Source organism: Populus nigra, chromosome 1, assembly GCF_951802175.1.
Source record: "Populus nigra chromosome 1, ddPopNigr1.1, whole genome shotgun sequence".
Lineage (NCBI taxonomy): Eukaryota > Viridiplantae > Streptophyta > Magnoliopsida > Malpighiales > Salicaceae > Populus > Populus nigra.
The window spans coordinates 30,230,206-30,252,592 of NC_084852.1; the positions used below are offsets into that span (position 1 = coordinate 30,230,206).

At 34.2% G+C, this 22,387-nt stretch overlaps 1 protein-coding gene across 1 annotated transcript in view; it reads left to right on the top strand.

Moving 5' to 3' along the window:
• Window positions 1-1,050: 1,050 nt before the first annotated feature.
• The window catches only part of LOC133681184 (U-box domain-containing protein 34-like), a 31,620-nt gene continuing 10,283 nt past the window's right edge, over window positions 1,051-22,387 (top strand). Inside the window, exons 1-9 of the mRNA XM_062104349.1 lie at window positions 1,051-1,228; window positions 1,709-1,803; window positions 2,005-2,126; window positions 2,453-2,839; window positions 3,181-3,400; window positions 3,626-3,722; window positions 3,874-3,992; window positions 4,078-4,506; window positions 5,229-5,999. Coding sequence (XP_061960333.1) covers window positions 1,051-1,228; window positions 1,709-1,803; window positions 2,005-2,126; window positions 2,453-2,839; window positions 3,181-3,400; window positions 3,626-3,722; window positions 3,874-3,992; window positions 4,078-4,506; window positions 5,229-5,999 — 2,418 coding nt within the window. The remainder of the gene's footprint in view (window positions 1,229-1,708; window positions 1,804-2,004; window positions 2,127-2,452; window positions 2,840-3,180; window positions 3,401-3,625; window positions 3,723-3,873; window positions 3,993-4,077; window positions 4,507-5,228; window positions 6,000-22,387) is intronic.

Genomic DNA, 22,387 nt, shown 5'->3' on the forward strand with positions numbered 1-22,387 from the left:
AAGAGAGAGAAAAAAAAGGGTTAATTCAAGTTATAACCCTTGAAATGCAATGCCCTTTTAACTTGTTTGTGAGACATGGCAAAAACATTTTGTCAGCATGCTAAAGCTCACAGCCTCACACTATCAACTACATGTGTCAGACAACTCGAATAGAAAGTGTAGGAAAATTGAATAGATCATATCTCAAGATTCTCTTTATCAGAGACCATATCTCAGATTTGAATGCTTCGTTGTAGCCTGCAAAAGATGTTCGAAGATGATAAGCTGATCAATTCTACCTCTCAAGAACACATGTAGACGCACTCATCCACTTTCCCAACGACAAAAGAACACAATTCCCCTTTGCGTAAAACATCATATATGAGAAGGATGGCAGGCTTTGTTACGGAAGGAAAGAAAATCGGTAAAATCCTGGAAAGTCATCTAGAAGGAAAAAGTTAAAAGCTACAAAATGGATACTTTGAGCTTGAACATATGAATAATTACTATGAGCTTTGGAATACGTACTTATACCAGTTGAACTACCGTTCGAGATAATTGGCAACCACAAATATACTAAAAGCAACAGCTAGAAATATATACCTGGAATAAAAGAAATATAATTAATTAATTAATTACCATAACCATACATATTCTAAATTTAGTTTCCCCGGCAAAGCATCTTTGTTTCAGAAAATTGGAAATTTAATCCTCAATCACAACAAACAACTCACACTAAAACAAGTGTGTTGTCAAGAAACAAAACTAACTTAACAGCATCAATCCAGAGAAGGAAATATATAGTTATGGAGCTGGCTGCTGGCTGCTGGCTGTGGCTGGCTAATGTTTTTGTTTTCCTTGTCATCAATGTCATTTCTCTTACTAAATTTAGTTAAAACACTGTAACCAGACGGTTATCTTGGCAGGAAACTAAAACCATCTTCTTTCTTATATATAACAATGCAGCATTGTGATCTTCTTTCTGTTCAGCTCAATTTTGGACATGAAACTTTAGCGTTACCTCATCTGGTTTTTGTGGTCTAGTTTTCTCAGTGTTTCCATGCATCCTCCATGGCTTTGTTTCTACCAAATTTATCCGAAGTGGAAGAAAAGCACGGAATCACAGCTATTGCTATTGATGAAGACAAGAACAGCCAGCTTGCAGTGAAATGGGCTGTAGAAAACTTTTTTAACCACAAAAGCCGTCATTTCATCCTTGTTCATGTTCGAATCAAAACCTTTAATCCTCGTAAGGAGCTCCTAATTAATTCCATCATCAACACAACACTATTTTCTCAAATGTGAAAACATTTATGTACAAGATGATAATTTGTTTTTCCAAGGAATTTGAGGCATGATGATAAATTCTGTGAAATTTTATGAGAAAGGATCATGTATAACTGACATTACTAATGTTATTGGAAATTACAAGTATAGAAGACAAAACACGAGTTCAAACTCAGAATTGAATGCCCTTTGAGCTACACATGGTCTTTTTTCTTGTTCAAATTTGGAGAGCACTGCAGCTCGAACAAAGGCAGGATGTCTAGCTAGCCCCAGCTGAAAGGCATACGTGATAATGCTGAACCTTTAATTAAAGTTCAAGCTATCTGTTTGTATCATATATGCTGCGTTAATTCCATTTGAGACCGAAATTATTGAGTTTGGCATTACAGATTGTTGCCTTAATCAATATTGTGTTTGATTTTGTGTTTCCTTGGCTTCCCAGAGGGTTTTGATGCTGTACCAAAAGAGGGTCGTCCACCAACTCAGCAGGAGGTGCAGCTATTCCTTCCATACCGTGGATTTTGTGCTCGAAAAGGAGTGAGTAATTTTCATAAACATGTCTCCAGAAAAGGGCATTGCAAGCTCCATGATCTTGATATATTTGTTTTTGGTGCTGCACCCTTTACAATGGCTGCATTTGCATAATACCGTACTTGGAAAAGGCCAAACATGTATAGAAGATCTCATTGAACCCTGCCAATGTGCTGATTCCTTGATTTTTTTTTTTTGGGAATTCAGGTTGAATTGAAGGAAGTAGTCATCCATGATATCGATATTGCAAGAGCACTAGTTAATTATATTGGTAACAACTGCATTGACAATATTATTCTCGGTGCTTCCACCAGGAATCCTCTAACAAGGTCTACCCCTCTCTTTCTGCGCACGCGCACACACACACACACATCACATACTTATGTAGTTTTGGTGGATTCAAAACTGTATTGAATCAACTGAGATCTGTCATAGTTTTTTTGGCTTCAAATGTTTAGGTTTTCTTGAAAAACATCAACTGTTATAATAGAAAGCAAGAGCTCTTGCAGCTATGCGCAGTTCCAGCACACTGCTAATTTATGCTTTAATGAGCTAGACAAGTTATGCATTAATAAACATATCAACTGATAAAACCGTACTGCTTGTGCAATTGGAAAGTTAAAAATTGTAACCTACGGCAATCTTCTTCATGCAGGAAATTTAGGAATCTAGATATTCCATCCAGCTTACTAAAACTTGCTCCAGAATCTTGTGGAGTATATGTTATCTCAAGAGGAAAAATTCAGTCCCAAAGTCGACCTCAGACACCCACTAGTCCAAGGCAACCTCAAACACCGACTAGTACTGCTATTGGTCCAAGGAAACCTGAAACACCTACTAGTGATGCTTCTCACCGAAGGCAAGTTCGAACACCAAGAGGTGCCGCTACTCCTCCAGGACAGCCTCAAGCACCTAAAACACCACCTGCCACTCCCAGGCACCTTCAAATGCTTACTCATATTGCAACTACAAGGCAACAAAATCACCAGGGTTTTTTACCTTATCTTCTATCCGATAGCCCAAAACATGAAGATATTCCTAGGTAAGTTTTGGAATATGATTAATCATATGTTTTGCTTGGAGAGTGTCATTACTTCTGTTTTGACAGTCAAAGCTTTCAAAATGTTCATTCATTCTTGAGACTTGCTGAAAAGAAGAACATCCGACTGCCATAATGAGGTTATGATTATAGTAAATTGGTAAATAATTGTAAGCTTAGCTTAATTAATCCAATCATGAATGTTCTCAGTAGAGAAGGGTGCACTTAGAAGCGGTATATACTTCTTGCTTACCGAAATCTTACTTGCTAGCGGAAAAATACAATTTAAGTCATGCAAGTTGGAAAAGTAAATGTTTTGATACAATTTCTTTTGGCAAAAACAGCAATCCTCTGTCGAAGGCACCACGTGAGGAGCGTACATTCAGCTACCAGACTCTTACAACATCAATGGATGGTCGAGCGCCGAATGCGTTGAAAGGAGATTTTGTATCATGTCTCGGTGAACTTTCAGGGCCACCAAGTTTAGTATCAACTGAAATTTCCTCTGAAGATTTTGAATTCTCAATAACATCAGAAAGTCCTAGGGACTTCTCACCAACCCCAGTGAGTATCTCTCATTAAAAGTTGATACATAGGGCCACTGTATCAAATCTTCAACCAGGATGGTGACTGTCTCCAACTGCTCCAAGACATTTGACTTCATTTCCAAAATCATTATAAGATGCATTTTCAAAGTTAAAATAGGTTATAGGGGAAAGGTGCTCATTCGTGTGGGACAAGTTGGATGATGCTCTTGGCTTTTTGAACTATAGTTAATTCTGTTTTCAGCATTGTGAAAATGTAATCATGTCGACAAAGACTTCAGCTAGACTTTTTAGAGATCATTTGTATTTTGAGATTCCTGATATTCGGGATCAAGCTGCATGTATAAAATTCAAGCATGAAAGTTATTTTATTTTAACAGAACCGATTAAACGTGCAGTTCAGAAACAATCATGTGCAGGTCCTGCCTAGGGCTTATAGAAATTTTAGAATTCCATTAAAGCGGTAGATATCACAACATTATTGAAATAAATATTGTTCCTTGTCGCAGAATGTGGTGGAAGCAGAAATAAGGAGACTAAAACTCGAATTGAAGCAATCTATGGAAATGTATAGTTCAGTTTGCAAAGAAGTTGTTTTGGCCAGACATATGGTAATATCGTAATCGTAGATCGATAAGATTTATGAGCTTTTGAGTGTGCACGAGTAAGCTTATTCTATGTTTGTTTTGTTTTTAGGCAAGTCACCTTCAGCATTTGCATACATTGAAAACACGTAAATTAGATGAAGCAAAGCTTGCTGAGGAGGCTGCACTGTCATTGGCAGAGATGGAGAGGCAAAAGGCCAAGTCAGCTATAGAAGCAGCAAAAATGGCACAGATGCTAGCACAAATGGAAGCTCAGAAGAGACAGACTGCAGAAAAGAGAGCCATACAAGAGGCAGAAGAGAGGAAAAAAGCAATAAAATGTTTGGCACAAAATAGTGTGCTATATCGCAAATATACTATTGAAGAGATAGAAGTTGCGACAAATTACTTTGAGAGCTCCAACAAGATCGGTGAAGGAGGATACGGACCTGTTTTCAAAGCCACACTCGATCATACTCCGGTTGCCATCAAAGTTTTGAGACCAGACTTGTCGCAGGGCCAGAGACAATTTCATAAAGAGGTATCGTATATTATTTTGTTAGTGTAGCGCGCTGCATAAATGTAAGCTTAACATTCTTTTATTTGCTGTTTGCAACTGTTAGATTTTTTAGAATTTAAAACCTAGGTTAGGCTCAAGTTTTCAGCAAGGTTACATCTTTCAAGTATACACAAAGATGATAATGCAACTTAGATGGCAATATAGATTTGACAGTAACATGCTAACTTGTATTTTAGAAACGCCCGATATCCATCTTACTAGCTATGATTGATCATCATGCTGAGAGGCAATCTTGGTAGAAATGAAAACTTGAAGAAGAAAAACAAAAAAAGAGGAAGAATGACAATCTAAGTGGAGAATGGTTGAAGATTGTGGCAAGCATGCTGAGTTGCAGATGCTCAGTTTGTGCATTCCTGTGAGCTAGCCTGAAGGACTTCACCAACTAACACGCATGTCGATTTCATTTTTAAATGCTTGAGGATACTACACTCCCTTAGTGGAATCAGCATGTGCCAGATTAATTGAACCTCCTCTCCTACAACTTCAAAAGCTAAACAATTTAAAATGACAATGATATAGGTCGTAAACTTGCTTTTTGTTCCCTTCTTCTCTGCAAAAACACAGATCAAAGATGCGAGCATGTGATGAGGAAGAAATAAGAAAGCATAACAACATGACAATTAGCTTGTAGCCTTTAATTCCTTCTGTTTTTAATAAGTTATCGACCCATGTTATCAACACAGGTTCAGGTTTTGAGCAACGTGAGACATCCACATATGGTTATCCTGCTTGGTGCCTGCCCAGAGTATGGATGCCTCGTGTATGAGTATATGGAAAAGGGCAGCTTGGAAGACTGCCTCTTCAGGAAAGGCAACACTCCTCCAATTCCATGGAGAAAACGTTTTAGCATAGCTTCTGAAATCTCCACAGGCCTACTTTTCCTTCATGAAACAAAACCAGAACCCTTGGTGCATCGCGATCTTAAGCCTGGAAACATTCTCTTAGACAGGAATTATGTGAGCAAGATTTCGGATGTGGGTTTGGCCAGGCTTGTTCCGCTAGCTATAGCTGACACTATTTCTCAATATTGCCAGACAGAAGCAGCTGGCACATTTTGCTATATTGATCCGGAATATCAGCAGACAGGACTGCTAGGCGTCAAGTCAGATATATATTCATTGGGTATAGTACTGTTACAGCTTATTACAGCAAAGAATCCTATGGGTCTATCTCACCAGGTTGCGCAGGCCATTGAGGAAGGAACCTTTTCAGATATTCTTGACCAAACACAGACAGATTGGCCTGTAGAAGAAGCGTTATCGCTTGCAAAACTGGCGTTGAAGTGCAGCGAGTTGAGGAAAAAGGATAGGCCAGACCTTGCATCAGTGGTTTTGCCGGAGCTGAACAGGCTAAGAGATCTTGCATTGGCTAATGAAGCTGGTGAAAATCAGACGGTCTTACCACTACCCCACCCTTACGTGTCAGTCTCAGAAGGGAAATGTCATGCTAGTCAGGTCAGTTACTGTCTCAAATCACTTGACCTAAATTTCAAAAGCAGATAGTAGATATAATCCTGTAGCTTTAATCATCTTATCTCTTACCTCATACTTCATCCAGAACAGTACACATACTATAAATCTCCAGTAGGCCGTTTCATAATATGAACCAGGAATTAAGATTTCAGGCGATAACTGATTCAACCCTAGAATAGCAGATACATGGCCTCCTCTCTTTCCTTACTGGACAATGCTTGGGCAAAGAGCAACATTAGAAAAACATTTTCAGTATGACAACTGCAGATCAGGAAAATGAACCATGAAATGTTGTTGCAAACGGGACAGGCATAATAAACATGTTGAAGGGTGCATCGTATTCTCAATTTCACAAAGAGAAAAAGGGAAACAATAATTGCTCCAAAATTTCCTAAAATAGTTATAAATCTCTTTACTATGCAAGATAGGAAGGACTGAGAAACAATCCTAACGTCGAAATGCAAAATTCAACGTAGATTTATGTAAAACGAGGATGGCATCAGCGATACATGTCCACGTTCTGGAGCTTCAAGTCTAAAGATTCTTCCAGCAACAGGAAATCTAGGATTTTTCCGCCGCAAAGAGGAAACCGCAAGTGGAAAAAAGCAGACATGAAAAAATTCCATGGTTGCAGCTGGTCGTCCTTTGCAAGCTGTGCTTCCAATCCTAGTGCTCCGATCCAAAGATTGAAGTCATTTTCATGAGCAAAGTTTGAATTCTTGCAAATAATTGATTTCCATTCTGCATGTCCGATAATGGACCGGACACTGGGTAGATACTATCTTACTTTTCTGCTGGAAGACAATCTTTGCAACCATCTGATAATATATATTCAGTACAGTCAAGGCAATGATCTTTTTTTTTATAAATTTCTATGGCACTGAATCGTTACAATCTATCCTGAATTCTGTACGCGTGATTCAGTTGTTTATTAGTTGAATACAATTAATTCTTTACGTACGTATGTTTGGAGTACTTAATCTTTTGCATGCATCCTTAATTGTTTCTCAAACAAAAGTTTTGATTCCAAACAAGTTTTTTTGGATACTGGACGGAATCCCTCATCATCAAAGCTCGCCAAGTCAAGTGTTTTCCTTTCTCAGAATTTCCTCATTTCCATTGCCTGTAAGGATTCAACTATGTCCTGAAAGTATATATGTTTCTTGTCTTGGACAAACTTTATTGTTTTTTCCTTGGCTGTTTAATAATCTATTTTTCTCCTCTTCATATCCTGGTTTCTAATTTTCCCTTAGGATTTTCACTCGCATTTGTTTTTTTTTCCCTTTAAATTACAAGATCTCATGTAATACCATATAATTTGATAAAATCTAAAAAAAACTATAATAACTACAAAATTATACATTCATACTACAAGTTTCTTTGACAAATAACAATCAAACAAGTACATACATTAACAAAATATATATACTAAAAAAACAATAAAATTCATATTTAAATATTAAAACTAAAAAGGATAGATTTATTTATAAAAAATGATAAAATCCACAAGAAATAGATATTGTGACCACGTACAAGGTATAAAAAACTTGAATGCTTGTGTTGAGAATAGTGGAGAGTTGGGATGGGTGGTTGGTTGCAGTTTGGGAAGGGAGAGGTGGGATGGGAAAGAAGAATAAGGAGAAATAGAGGAAGAGAGTGTCAGCAGAGGGGGTGGGTATATAATGGCTTTTTCTGATGGAATCACCGACAGATTCATTCCGTCAGTGATTCCTTAGGTGATTCCGTCGGTGACAGTGCTACGTCACTGTACGGTTATCTCAGTTTGAATCCCTTCGTCATTCCGTCGGTAAAATCGTCTGAAAAAACTCCACGTCACCACGCCATTGTATCTTTCCAGACAAACTATATACTCTGTCGGAGAAACGGTCGGTATATACCGACGAAAATATTCCGTCGGTATATATCAACCGTTTCTTCGACGGAGTTAGGCCGTCGGTATATACCGACAGATTTTGAGATGGAATTATTTCCGTCAGTAATTCCGTTAGTTTTCTCCGGTTTTCTGGTAATGCATCTTTTTACGAATATATATAACATTTAAAACTTATAAAGGTACATATTATTTTTTCTAGGAAAATGCTGGGTATAATGAATAACAAAGACACGAATCAATCACAATAAAAAGATGATTGTACAACTAGGCCATTTTATGTCTGTGAAGTTTTCTAGCTATTTTTGCTTATCAGCACAATTTTTTTTTTTTGCAAAATAACATGGCTACAAAGAATTGGTGAAATAACATAATTGTAAATGATATATAAATTAAGAAGTTGCGATTTGGACATGCAATATTTATAAAATGTTGTGTTTCCGATATGTAATAACTACCAAACCACGAAGTACCACTAAATTCACCCCTAAACAATACCCAAACTATTTGTTAAGCTCTATCTAATTTGTAAACCTCTGGTTAAAAGAAGAAGAAGAAAAACAAACAAACAAATAAATTTGTCAGTCAGTGATAAATATTGTAATGTTTAATTAATAATAATAAATTTAGGGGAATATTTCATGATGATTTAAGTAAATAAAGTAGTGCGCAAAATTTGGATTTTTTTTGCGTAAATTACCAATTGTCCAGTTTAATGATATTAGCATATCTCTCAATCCGACTGTTGGATCAAGGTGAAATTTTATGAAGGGTTTTCTGACATATTATTTTATTATTTTATCTTGGGTTAAATGTGTATAGCGATCTGACCTCAGGAAGATGTCTAGATAAAAATATCAGTTGAGGGGGGTGCTTGTAACAAAAAAACTTTTAGGGGAAAAACTAAGAAGGGGTAAAAAGGTAACTAATCGAAAATATTATTCTTCAACTACAGTACATGCTATTGTTCACTCAGAACAATAGCAATGAAAAGAGAGAGGGACTTTGTTCCTATTTTCTTCAAGATAAAGCATCATTACATGTCTTTACATGAAGAAATTTGAGAGATATTGTGTGTGCATGTGAAGAAAGAACCAAACACTAAGCATTTGAGAGAGATAGGGATCGTTTGAAGAGTGAGAGAGTAGTGAGAGCAAGTAACTTGATGAAAAAGAAAGAGAAGAAGGAAAAATTGTCAAGGAAATCACAATCTTGTGCATAAATTCATTTGGTAAGGGAGTTTTTATCCTTTAATTTGCATTTTAAGTAGAAATTGATGGAGGGGATGTAACACCATAAAATTATGATGTTAGGGTTCTTGAAAATATTTTGGAATTGGATATTTTAGAGCAAATAATGTTAGGTTATCAATGGAAGAGTAAAAAGGAAAGGAATTATGAAAAAAAAAAACCAAAACAAACGAAGAGGAAACCCTTGGTATCGGGCCAACTGGTTTTGGGAAATAGAGGGGGTAGAATTTTGGCTTAAAGTTTGTAATAAAAAGTGTTTAATCAAACTATGAAATGGGAAATATGTAGTGGATTAATTATGTGTTCTTTGTGTACAAAGAAGGATGAACATATGGAAATGTTAGTATGGAACTTTGATGTGTATAATGTTTAAAAAGAAGAAAAAAAATTACTTGGGTTATGAGTAGGTTTTGTGTGTGTGTGTAATGAGATGAAAGAAATATAACAAATTAAAAGAACAGATGAATTGTGAAAAATGAAAGTGTAAATGGCATGGACCATATTTGGTCAAATGAGGAATTTTGGGGGTGCTTTAATCTAGCTAAAATTCTTGTTTTAATTGAGTTAGCAAAGATGGAATGAATAGAGGGTGTGGAAAATTAAAGGAAATTGCACTTCTTTTTACCTTTATATTGGGTCATTTTAAGATGAGGATGAATATGATTAAGTTGATTGTTGTGGGACTTATGTTTAATGGTGTTAAAAAATATAGTGAATGAAGATTATTGCCTTGAATTGTGAAAAATTGCATGAAAATATTTGGTTATGTATCAAGCTGATGAACTAGAATTTGGATAGTTTTATCAATTGACTTTTAGCTGAAGTTTGAACTAGTAAATGATAGAATTTGTAGTGCATTTCTTTGTGAAAATTGTAGCTAGGGGTGTTAAATTTCAAATGGGACTAATTTTACTTAATTTGGAGCTATAAAACTTTTTATATAGGTTAAAAGTTAAAGAAAGATCAGACGGAATATATATGTTATTAAAATAGGTAGTTTTGGTATTGTTAATGGCATAAATAGGTTTTCTTCCCTTCATCAAAATTATAGCTTTGTATCTTGGATTTCTAAAAAGACAAGCCACACTCAAAGCCAAATTTTATAACTTTAATTATGAATAAGTCATCAAACTGTGTTCTAGGTTGATTAAGTTAAATCGGCTAGATTTAGTCAATTTTAATATTTGTCTAGAAATGTTCTTGATGCAGTACTTTAATAGTAGAAATTACAAGAATAAAAAGGGAAAATATTTGTTTAAAGTTTAAAGAACATTTGTAAACAATAATGCTAGTTTATATGTTTGAAATTGAAAATTGAATCAAATTGAGTTAGTGATAAAAGAAAAGGAAAATGTACTAGCTAACTATATCATTCCTTTTGAGTAAAGTTAAATTGTTAAGAAGAAAAATGTGGGTTTGTGTGTAACTTCTTGTTTATGAAGTTTTCAACATAAGAGATTAAAAATATTTAATGTTAAGATGATTTTCTCTTTAAAACGGAGTGATGATTTTAAATCATGTTGGTATAAGAAGGACTGCAGGATCTGCAAAGAGGCAAACAATCGCAATGAGAGTATAAACACAAAATAGGTGTCCTACACCATAATATTTTTATTTGAATTATTTGAAATGTTTTATCTGCAATTTTCTTTAATGTTCAATCATGAGCAATGTATAAAAAGATAAAAAGGTGAAAGAAAAAAAGAAAATTGTTCGAGGTGATTTGGAAGCTAATGATATTAATGTAATAAATTGATATCAGCATCTGCTTGGATTTGATTAGTTTTTCCAAGTTATGGAGGCTAATGATGTCAATGGGTACAATGACATCAACATTGACAAAGTGGACAATCGACAATATTAAAGACTTTGATTAGTCGTTCTCGGTTTGGGAGACTAGTGATATGAATGAGTTATATTGGTATTGATATTTCTTAAATTTGATTAATTGTTCCTGATATAGAAGACTAATGATACCAATGGATTACATTGGTATCGACATTCTTTAGATTTGATTAATCATTATCAATTTAAGAGATTAATGATATTTATGAGGTTCATCGGTATTGATATCAATATGAAAGGTATAATTGAAAAATGGGTTTGATTAGCTATTTCGAGAAATGGGAAGGCTAATTATGTTAATAAAACTATATCATTTATTTATGTTGGTTTAATGTAGAAAACTTTTAGGACTATCTCATACCTATCAGGAGTAGATTCTCTTATCACTTTTGATTTTATAAGCTAGGTATGTTATCGTATATTTTGACTTATAATATAATTTTGTTTAAGCATGTAATATATGTTTGCTTGATTTTTTGTTATAGACATATGAAATTAAATGACCCATTATATTTACTTGTTGTTCATCTACGCTAGGATATCATATCATGTAAACTCTTTTCAATGTATAATTTAATGTGTTATATAATTAATTGTATGTGATGTTGTATGGCTTGGATTTAATTGATAAATGGTTGATGTGGATGACGATCTAGGATACTTGATCGTGGTTTGGAAGTTGTATAAAAGTGTAGATTTGACAAGTTGATAACTTGGAATTTTCTATTTATAGAAGAAACTCTACCGAAATCTTGATAAAAGACACAACCAATATATATATATATATATATATATATAAACCAAATAGCATAACATTGCATTCATATTGACCAAATGAGACTGTAAATGTAGTTTTGTAACGATCCATGGATCTAGATTTGCTAAAAACCTGATTTCATATCAAACTTAGAAAATATGAAAGCAAAATTTAATTTTTGTAATAAATAAATATCTTATCCATTTTAAAGCCTTATTAAGTGGTTTATAATTGATCATAAGTCTATGTGTGCCTCATTCTATTTCAGAGTTTTTGTTAATATAAAATGCACACGATCAAGGTGATCTGGACTTTTGGATGAGATTTTTTGACTCTAGATCTTGGATTTCAAGTGTAAAATGCTATTCTAATTCAGCATTCTTTTGGATTGGTCTCGCTTTTGTAGGTATTTGTTTCTTAGAAAAGTTATCTTTATAAGGAAGATCAACAACATGTTGTTTTCTTCTCCAAAAAGCATTTGACAGATCAGAGCAAATTTCATGCTCGACTTTATTTTGAAAATCTAAAATTCTTTTTTTGTAAAACAAAATTTTGTAATTGATGTTCAATTATTTGCAAAGAAACATCTTTTTTAAGATCATGTAAATGAAATTATTTTCCATGGATCAATACAATGATATGATATTTATGTATAAAACATGCTTTGATTAAATTAAGATTTATAGTTTTTGATTTTTCTAAAAAAGGGAAAACAAGTCGCACACCATTAATTTTTGAAATTATGCAATCATGTTTGGCTTTGTAAGGGGTAATTATGTCAATGAAAGGAGTTCCAAGAATAATGGTATGATTTATATCATTTGTAACAACAAAGAAATTTTTAGGAACATGTTTGATGTTTGACAATGCATGATGTAATGTATGGGTCTTAGGGGTTTGATCTTCAAATTTTGGTTCAGAATCTATTGTAAAATGGTTGATTCTTTTTGTTGGGCTTGTCTAAGAGTTTGTAACTCAAATTTAAGGATCTTAATTTCTTATTGTAATTATAGGATAATAGCTATGGGTTTGGATTTCTTTTTCTTGTTGATGATTTTTGTAAGGTCATATGTGTTGGTACTGGTTGTAGGTAGAATGAAATGGTTTTGGACGGGCTGGGGTGTCTGAGGTTTGTTGAAATTATTCAATAGTTTATCAAAATAGGATTTTTGTAATTGGGGATCATCTACGGCTGGGGTGTCTGAGGTTTGTTGAAATTATTCAATAGTTTATCAAAATAGGATTTTTGTAATTGGGGATCATCTAGTCTTTTAATGGCTTCAAGAATAAATTATTGGTCTCTGGTTAAGACATTGAGTTGTTTTGAGTGGGATGAGATCTCGGAATCAGAAGTTGCTAATTCATCAATTTGGAAAGTTTCTTCAGAAGTATCTGAAGGGTTTGATTCAATATCAGAAGATTCAATGAAAAGGCTTTGGATTTGGTTAATTGTTTCTTCATCTATTTGGAGCTTATGTAATTTTGTATTGACTTCACAGAATCGGGAAGTATGACCTTTCTGGCCACATTTATAACAAGTGATGTTTTTAAGTCAAGCTTGGTTTTGGACCTGGATTATGAATGTTTATAGGCCTTTATAGGTTTTCTTTGGGTTTTCTTGTAGTAAGGTTATTCTGGTTTGGAGTAGAAACGTTTTATATGGGTTGATCTCTTATAGTATGGTTTATTGGGCTTTGAATAAAGCTCGAACTTGGGATAGTTTCCACAACAAGTGGATTTTTGTATGGATAGGTCAAACTATTGGCAAAAGCTTCCTAGTTCATGTCTAATTCGCTTCATTTCCCACTTTAAGTATTTTTGGAGCTTGAGGTCTTGGTAGATCTTATGACCTTCCTTTTGGATAAAGCTAATTAACTCGTCATATGAAGATAACTTTTCTGAGAAACAAATACCTATAAAAGCGAGACCAATCCAAATGAATGCTGAATTAGAATAGTATTATAGACTCGAAATCAAAGATCTAGAGTCAAAAGGTCTCATCCAAAAATCCAGATCGCCTTGGTCATGCACTGCATTCTATGTTAACAAAAACTCTAAAATAGAACGAGGCACACCTAGACTTAACCACTTAATAAGGCTCTAAAATGGATAAGATATCTAATTCCAAATAAAAAAGATTTATTACAAAAATTGCATTTTTTTTTCATATTTTATAAGTTTGATATGAAATCAGGTTTTTGACAAATCTTGATCCATCCTAAAGACCGTTATAAAATTGCATTTACAGTCCCATTTGGTCAGTATGAATGGAATGTTATGACATTCAGTTTTAAAAAAATGCACCATCAAAATTTCAAAGAATAATGAATGACATATTTAATGCATAGTTTATATTGATGATGTTCTTATTTTTTTTAACATCATTAGAACAACACTTTAAACACTTACAAACATTTTTTCATGTTGCAAAATAGAATGGTTTGGTTGTTTTCAAATCAAAGATTTCTCTATTCCAAACTCGTGTTTGTTTCATCGACCATTATATCTGTCAAGGTATCATTACACCCATTGAGAGGTCTCTTCTCATTACCAATAAATTTTTTGATAAAATCCTTGATAAACCTCAGTTATAAAGATTCCTAGGAAGCCTGAATTATGTTTTAGATTTTTATCCTAATATTAGGAGACTTGCAAAACCCCTTCATGATAGACTAAGAAAAAACCTAGTTTCATGGTCTGATGAGCATACTACTCTCGTTCGTCAAATTAAGAAGCAAGTCCAAGAAATTCCTTGCTTTTATCTAGCCAATCCCTTAACTCCCAAGATTGTAAAAACAAATGCGTTGGATTTAGGGTATGAGGGTATTCTCAAGTAAGTTCAAAATTTCAAAGAACAAATTCTTTAATTTACGTCTGCTCATTGGAATGACTATCAAAAGAATTATTCTACTATCAAAAAAGAAATTCTTTCAATTGTTCTATGTATTACAAAATTTCAAAGTGACTTATTAAACCATAAATTCCTTTTACGTATTGATTGCAAATTTGCTAAAAAAGTTTTACAAAAAGATGTTCAAAATATTGCTTCAGAACATATTTTTGCTCGATGACAAGCTATATGAAGTATTTTTTATTTTGATACTGAATATATAAAAAGAGATACAAATTCCATTCTTGACTTTCTAACTCGCAAATTTCTCCAAAATAGATTCTGATGCCTTCCAAGTCTAAAGATAAGGGCAAAACCCCTCAGTCAGCATCTACAAACCTACAAAAAACCTAAAGCACTCCAAAACTTATGTCTTCTGCCATATCTTCTGCAAAACCAATAACTTCTTGGTATAATGCAGTCATTGCTGAAGAAAAAACAACAAATCCTCCAGCAATACAAAGCGACAAAGTACAGAATTTGATAGACACCATATCTAAATCTCCATAATTACTTCTCGCCTTACAAACTCTTAGCCAAAAGTCCTTCCAAGAGGATGAATCCTCTCAATCAAGTAAACTTCTAAACTGAATTAAAAATCCCAAGCAGAGTCTTCTTCTCAAAAACCTCTGCTTTATCCTAGAAATCTTTCATTCTCCCAATGCAATTTCATGAAAGCATCTTTAAAACCTAAATCTAAATATTTTATCAAGACCAATTTTCAAAATGTTTTAACAGTTGAAGATGGTTTTTACCATCCTGATCATATATGATCACAACTACAAAAAACTTTCCTCTAGGGTGGTATTTTAAACCTTGGGATACTACAAAAACTCATGCTTACTACATGGCCATCCTTAAAATTACAGGTTTAGTAAAATTTAAACATTGTAACCTCAAACAACACCATACTGAACCAGCTTATTTTATTGGTATCACCAAACATGTCCTACATCCAACTGATTGGAAACAACCTCTTTATCATGGAATCCATTTTCCTATTAGCTTCCAAACCATATTACATAACCATTGCCAAACCTATTCCTATTAGGACTACCAACAGGCATGGTTTAATGCTTTCTTTCTCCAAAACTCCAAAGGAAGCCATTCCTAGTTATTTTATTTTGATACCTCAATCAATACTATAAAACTACCAAATTGGTTTCGTTAATGGTGGGATTACTTTGGTTACATTGTTGAACTCCTTCACCTACACCCTATGGTTGAAAAAGGCTACAAACTTTTCAAACAAAATTTCAGAGGCACATAGAGAGAAAAGAAATTTCCCCCAATGCTTTTGTTCTATTCCAAATTCTTTGTGCTTTGGGTTTGTTCATGGTAATTTGACTAGAACGATCAAAAACCTGTGTAATTTTGATAAGAAAATACAATGTTAAATAGTGGGACTCTTTTGCGGTAGAAAATAAAATCTCTGAATATGCTGTAATGTAACAACCCTAATTTTACTATTAGTTTATCCATTAATCTCCCCCCTATAAAGGGTAAATGGAGCATAATTTTTTTTTTACTTGCCGAACGAAATTTCAGCAGAATCTCCCCTATAGATCTCAAGTTATCGATAATGTACCCTGCACACATTTAAAATCACATCTCATCCACAATCACATCCATGATTAGTACAATCAACTATATAATTCATTCCAGATTATGCTCAGGACCATATTCATTCCCAATCTCCATCTTATATCACACATATAAATTAATAATTAAGAGAACCAATTCGAGCACTAAAAATTTCATATATATATATATATATATATATATATATATATAACACAACACAGTTTAATATTCTAACATAATCTAGTACAATCTAATATCCTAAGTATAGGTTGATACATTTAATATTTCGGAAACAAAATATTACGAATATATTATTCTATATAGGTTTCATGTTTACTGCATGATAAAATTACATCACAAATCCCGAAATTCCTAACTTATACAAAAAAGGATCAAAGAACCTAAAATCTATTCCTGACGTGAATGGGAGAGACCTGCAAAAATATAGATTTTTCCATATAATTAAAAAAACAAATAATTAAAATATAAGAAATTTACAGAAGAAAATTATACAACATATCTATCTATTTAAATCATATGAGATTCTAGATACAACCATAAACCCCTTTTAAGGGTTATAAAAATTTGTTTATGTTGACTACTTTTCCCTCCCCCCCTCCGCATCGGGAGGACTATTGCCGACACCAATAACCTCCAATAGTATCTTTAGTTGCCTGTCCTGGAAATAACTAATCAGTTTCATGAAAATGCCGACACGAACATAACATTAACTATTTTAAACCAAAATAGTTAATCATTGTTCCATATTACCTTGGGAGGTTCTCGGGTATGCCGATATCAAGGATTCTTGACATCATTAGCTTTCAACTCGGAAAGTTAATCAGGTCCCATAAATTTTGTCGATATCGACGTCACCCGCCGATATCATTAACTATTATGAACCTGAATAGTTAATCAAATTCAAATTTCTCCTCCCACATACCGGAAATGTTGATGTTAACCAACCTTAGATAACATTTTTAGTCTCCCATACTTGGGACTGACTAATCAAATTCGAGGAACAGTCCTTCTGTTGCGATGTCGCGGTCGCACAAATTAATTACCCTAGCTTCAAACACAACACACAAGATAGTATAGAGCAAGCAAGGGGTCGATCCCACGAGGAAGATTCAAGTCAGATTTTTATGCTAGATGATATGCAATTTGGGGGGGGGGTTGGACGTTATCTAGGCTAAAGCAAAAGAAAACAGAAAACTATCAAACTAAATTTAATAAAATCAGAAAATTATCAAGAGAACAAACCTTGGTCACAAGCACACATCCACCTACAGAAATCAGAACTGATCATGGAAACGAAACATCAATTTATATTCTGAATATTTATCTCTTCTTAACATTGGTTAGTTAACGGATCCGCCGTATAACTAGCCCTAACCATCAAACAACCACAGTGTCCGCACTAGTAATTTAATTCAATGGCAGCCTTAAGAACTAGATAAGTTGATTAATCAAGAAAACATAACTGTCCGCAGTCTATGTTTGATTTGATTGAATGTTCTCCCTAAGATTAATAACGTAGATCCGCCACAATTATTAAACTCAGTTGCTTCACAAGTTCATATACCACAACTCCGGTTTTGATATCAAACTTAACAATAGATTGTCTACAATAATAACTTAGAGTCCGCTCTAGCAATTAAAATAAACAATCATAGGAAAAATAAGCATAGGAGAACAAACATATTCATCATATAAACTGAAAAGAAAAGGTAAAATAAATCTCACAGTTCTTGAAATCCGAAGGTTTCCGTGTCCTTGCAACCAAGAAAAAGTGTTTAGCCTTGCATGTTTGTTGAACAACTAATCAAAAAGAAGAAAGAATGCATAATTTAGGGTTTCTTAGAGGAAGGGGGCGTTTTTCTCTCCTTGGCTGGCTGCTCCCCTTCTCTTCTCTCATTCTTTTTATATCCTAGGAAACCCTAGGTCTCTATTTTACAAAATAGTCCTCCATTAAGTAGACTGTTTACATTTAAGTACTTCAATAACTATTTTCCTAAAAAGGAGAAATAGCCTTGCATGAAATCTTCAAGCTTTGATTTAGAGGAGCTAAATTGCTGAAATAAAAACTTGGATATCGGTTTAAATGCTTCGGAATGTCATTTGGACTCGTTTCTTCACGAAACCTGTTTGCTGGCAGAATTCAGATGTCATCTTTGAAAACTCATATCTCCCTCATATGACATCGTTTTTTGCTGCAATTTTGAGCGTTTATATAACTTTGAGTCATGAATCCAAAAAAATTGAGTTTGCATCAATTGGACTTCTGTAGCTCCAGATATTCAAGTTGGAATGGCCAAAGGTCAACACTGGCAGATTGCGAGATTTGACTTTGAAGGCTGCGATTTCCATGCTCTTCCTTATTTTATTTTCTTGCCTTAGATGTCCAGAAAGGTATGGATGTTACCTTTGTAATTCCACTGGAATCACTTCATTTCAACCTCTAGAGCTCACGCTCTGCACAAAACATCGACTGAAGGTCAAATCTGCCAATTATCTCCAATTTACTCCTTTTTGCATCTTTCATCCAAAAGTGCCTTCAAAACATAAAACAAAGAATATCAAGGCATTTTATATATAAAACATAGGCAAAACACTAGTTAAATGTGGGTGAAACTATTGAATAATATGGTTGCATCAAATACCCCTACACTTACCTCTTGCTCGTCCTCGAGAAAGGATAGGTAAAACCAAATTGAAGTTAAATTAAATGAAATCACTATGACTAATCTTCTAATCTCCCATCAATATCCAAGAATATATGCATTATAAACAAGAACACAATTAAGAAGGATAAAGAGTATAAATTTTCATGAATTTATTTACATGCAAACTTCAAAACTTAATTAATCGTCGAGATTTAAATGAAATCTATGCCATGCCAAAGTGATAGGTCCTCTCATTGATATACACTCCAACACTCACGTGTTTAGGGCTTATGTGTTTAAATCTCTCAAATTCAATCAATGAATATGTTCTACTATAAGCTTGCTCTTCAATCTCATCTCCATTAATAACATATTACAAACAATGCATGAATCAAAAGGTCTTATTTTCTGGTTGTAATGGGGCTAAGGTAAAGGTGAGGTAAAAGAGAGTAAAAGAAAAAGGTTCAAACCAAAGAAAGTAGAGCATTCTGAAAAATGATATTTCAAACAAGATATTCCATCGAAGCACATAAATTTTCCATCTTTAATCACCAATGCTTAACTTCTTTTGATTTCAAGCTTTTTCAATATAAAATCTTAAGAACATAAAGGAACGCTTTTTTCTTTTTCTTTTTCTTTTTTCTGTTTTTTTTTTTTTTACCTTTGGCAACTTTGCCCATCTTTTCATCAAACATCACTTCTTCTTTCTTTTCACATAATTTCCAACCATAATTCCATGAAATATCACTAGTATATGCTCTACTAATCCTTGGCCAAGGGAAAAGGAAAACATAAAGTTAAGGCTTATACATGGATAAAGCAAAGAAAAGATAAACAAGCTCAAAAGGGGTTTACTAAGGATAATATGCTTTAGGTTGGCTTTTTGGCTCAAATGGTTAAAATTCCTAATGCCTTTATCATCTTCATGTATGTATGTAATATGAATGTAATCTCAACAAGATATGAAGCAAGTTCTAAAGATACATATCATTGAAAGAAGGCACAATCAAAGAATATAATGTTGAAGGCTCAAAAGCTTGCATTGGTATAACACTATAAAGTCAACATGGCATATTCTCAAAGTCAATCCCTAAACCAATTAAACCTTAAAACTTGCATGCACACTCCTTCATTCGATTTATATCTTCATCTATCTCAACTAATTCTCATACATAATACTCATATTCTCAAAAACCAATGGGAGTTCAAAAGATCAAACATAATTTTTTTTTTATTTTGAAAAATAACAAAGAAAACCAAAATTAGAAAACCAACATTCTCCCAATACCCCCACACTTAAAACATAACATTGTCCTCAATGTTAAAATAAAAGAAAAGGAATATTGGAGAATGACAAAAATAAAGTAAAATGCGAAAAATAAAAGACAAGGGAAAAAGAAAGCAAATCTGTTTTTTTTTTTTTGTGCTGGGTTGCCTCCCAGTAAGCGCTTTTGTTTTATGTCATTGGCTCGACATGTTGCATGCTTATTCTTCATAGATTGGTTCAGCTAACTCCGCAGAAGCGGTGAGTTCTGTCGTCCAACCTTCATAGAAAGGTTTCAAGCGATGCCCATTGACCTTGAGTACTTTGTTGGTTTCTAAACTTGTAATTTCAATTGCACCATAAGAAAAAACATTAGAAACAACAAATGGTCCAATCCAACGAGAGCGTAACTTTCCAGGAAAAAGTTTCAAACGCGAATGATAAAGAAGGACTTTGTCTCCAACATTAAACTCTTTTCTTGTAATCATTCGGTCATGGAGACTCTTAGTCTTTTCTTTATAAATCCTTGCATTCTCGTAAGCATCATTTCGAATCTCTTCCAACTCTTGCAATTGCAACTTTCTTGCAATCCCAGCAGCATCATAATCCATGTTACATTTTTTAATGGCCCAAAAAGCTTTGTGTTCAAGCTCCACCGGTAGATGACATGCTTTTCCATAAATCATCCTATAAGGTGACATTCCTATAGGTGATTTGTAAGCAGTCCGATAAGCCCAAAGTGCATCACCAAGTCGTAGACTCCAATCTCGCCGGTTAGGTTGCACTGTCTTCTCCAAAATGGACTTGATTTCTCGATTTGAAATTTCAGCTTGGCCATTCGTTTGAGGATGGTATGCTGTGGAAGTTCGATGAGTCACATGATATTTGCGTAACAATGCTTCCATTGAACGATTGCAAAAATGAGTGCCACGATCACTAATGATAGCTTTAGGGATTCCAAACCTGTCAACTATGTGAGTCCTGACAAAATCTAAAACAACCTTAGCATCGTTAGTTCGTGTGGCTTTCGCCTCAATCCATTTGGACACATAATCAACAGCAAGAAGGATATAAAGATTGCCAAAAGAAGAAGGAAATGGACCCATAAAATCAATACCCCAAACATCAAAAATTTCACTCACAAGAATATTTGTTAAAGGCATTTGATTCTTGTGAGTGATATTACCTGTTTTTTGGCATTTTTCACATGATTTGCAAAAATGATATGCATCCTTAAAAATAGAAGGCCAATAAAAACCACTTTCAAGTACCTTGTGGGCCGTTCTTTTTGCTCCAAAATGCCCACCACAAGAATGAGAATGACAAAAGGTAAGAATGGAATGAAATTCATCTTGTGGTACACATCTCCTAACTACTTGATCCACACAAAATTTCCACAGATAAGGAGTATCCCAAAAATAATATTTAGCATCAGCTCGTAACTTGTCTTTTTGGGATGTAGACAAACCTGGAGGGAATTCTTTGGTGACTAAATAGTTCACCAAATCAGCATACCATGGTCTTGTAGAGGAATGTAACACATACAACTGCTCATTGGGGAATGTCTCTCTTATTGTTTCGGTTTGTATATCCTCAGTCCTTAGTCGGCTCAAGTGATCAGCCACATGATTTTCGGCACCTTTTTTGTCTTTGATCTCAAGATCAAATTCTTGTAAAAGCAAGATCCACCTAATCAATCTTGGTTTGGACTCCTTTTTCTTCAAAAGATACCTTAAAGCTGCATGATCAGTAAAAACAATGACTTTTGTACCAAGTAGATATGACCTAAATTTTTCAAGAGCAAACACCACTGCAAAAAGTTCCTTCTCAGTTGTATGGTAATTGCATTGTGCACCGTCCAACATGCGGGAAGCATAGGCGATAACATGCAAATTCTTCCCAATTCTTTGCCCAAGGACAGCCCCTACCGCATAGTCACTTGCATCACACATTATCTCAAAAGGCTCATCCCAATTTGGTGGCTGGATGATAGGGGCAGATGTGACACGCCTCTTAAGCTCATCATGGGCATCTTTACATGCTTGATCAAACACAAAATCCACTTTTTTGGCTAATAGTTTGCACAAGGGTGCTGTAATCTTTGAGAAATCTTTAATAAAGCGTCGATAGAAACCTGCATGGCCAAGAAAAGAACGAATTTCCCTCACGCAGGAGGGGTAAGGCAATGATGAAATAACGTCTATTTTAGCTTTATCAACCTCT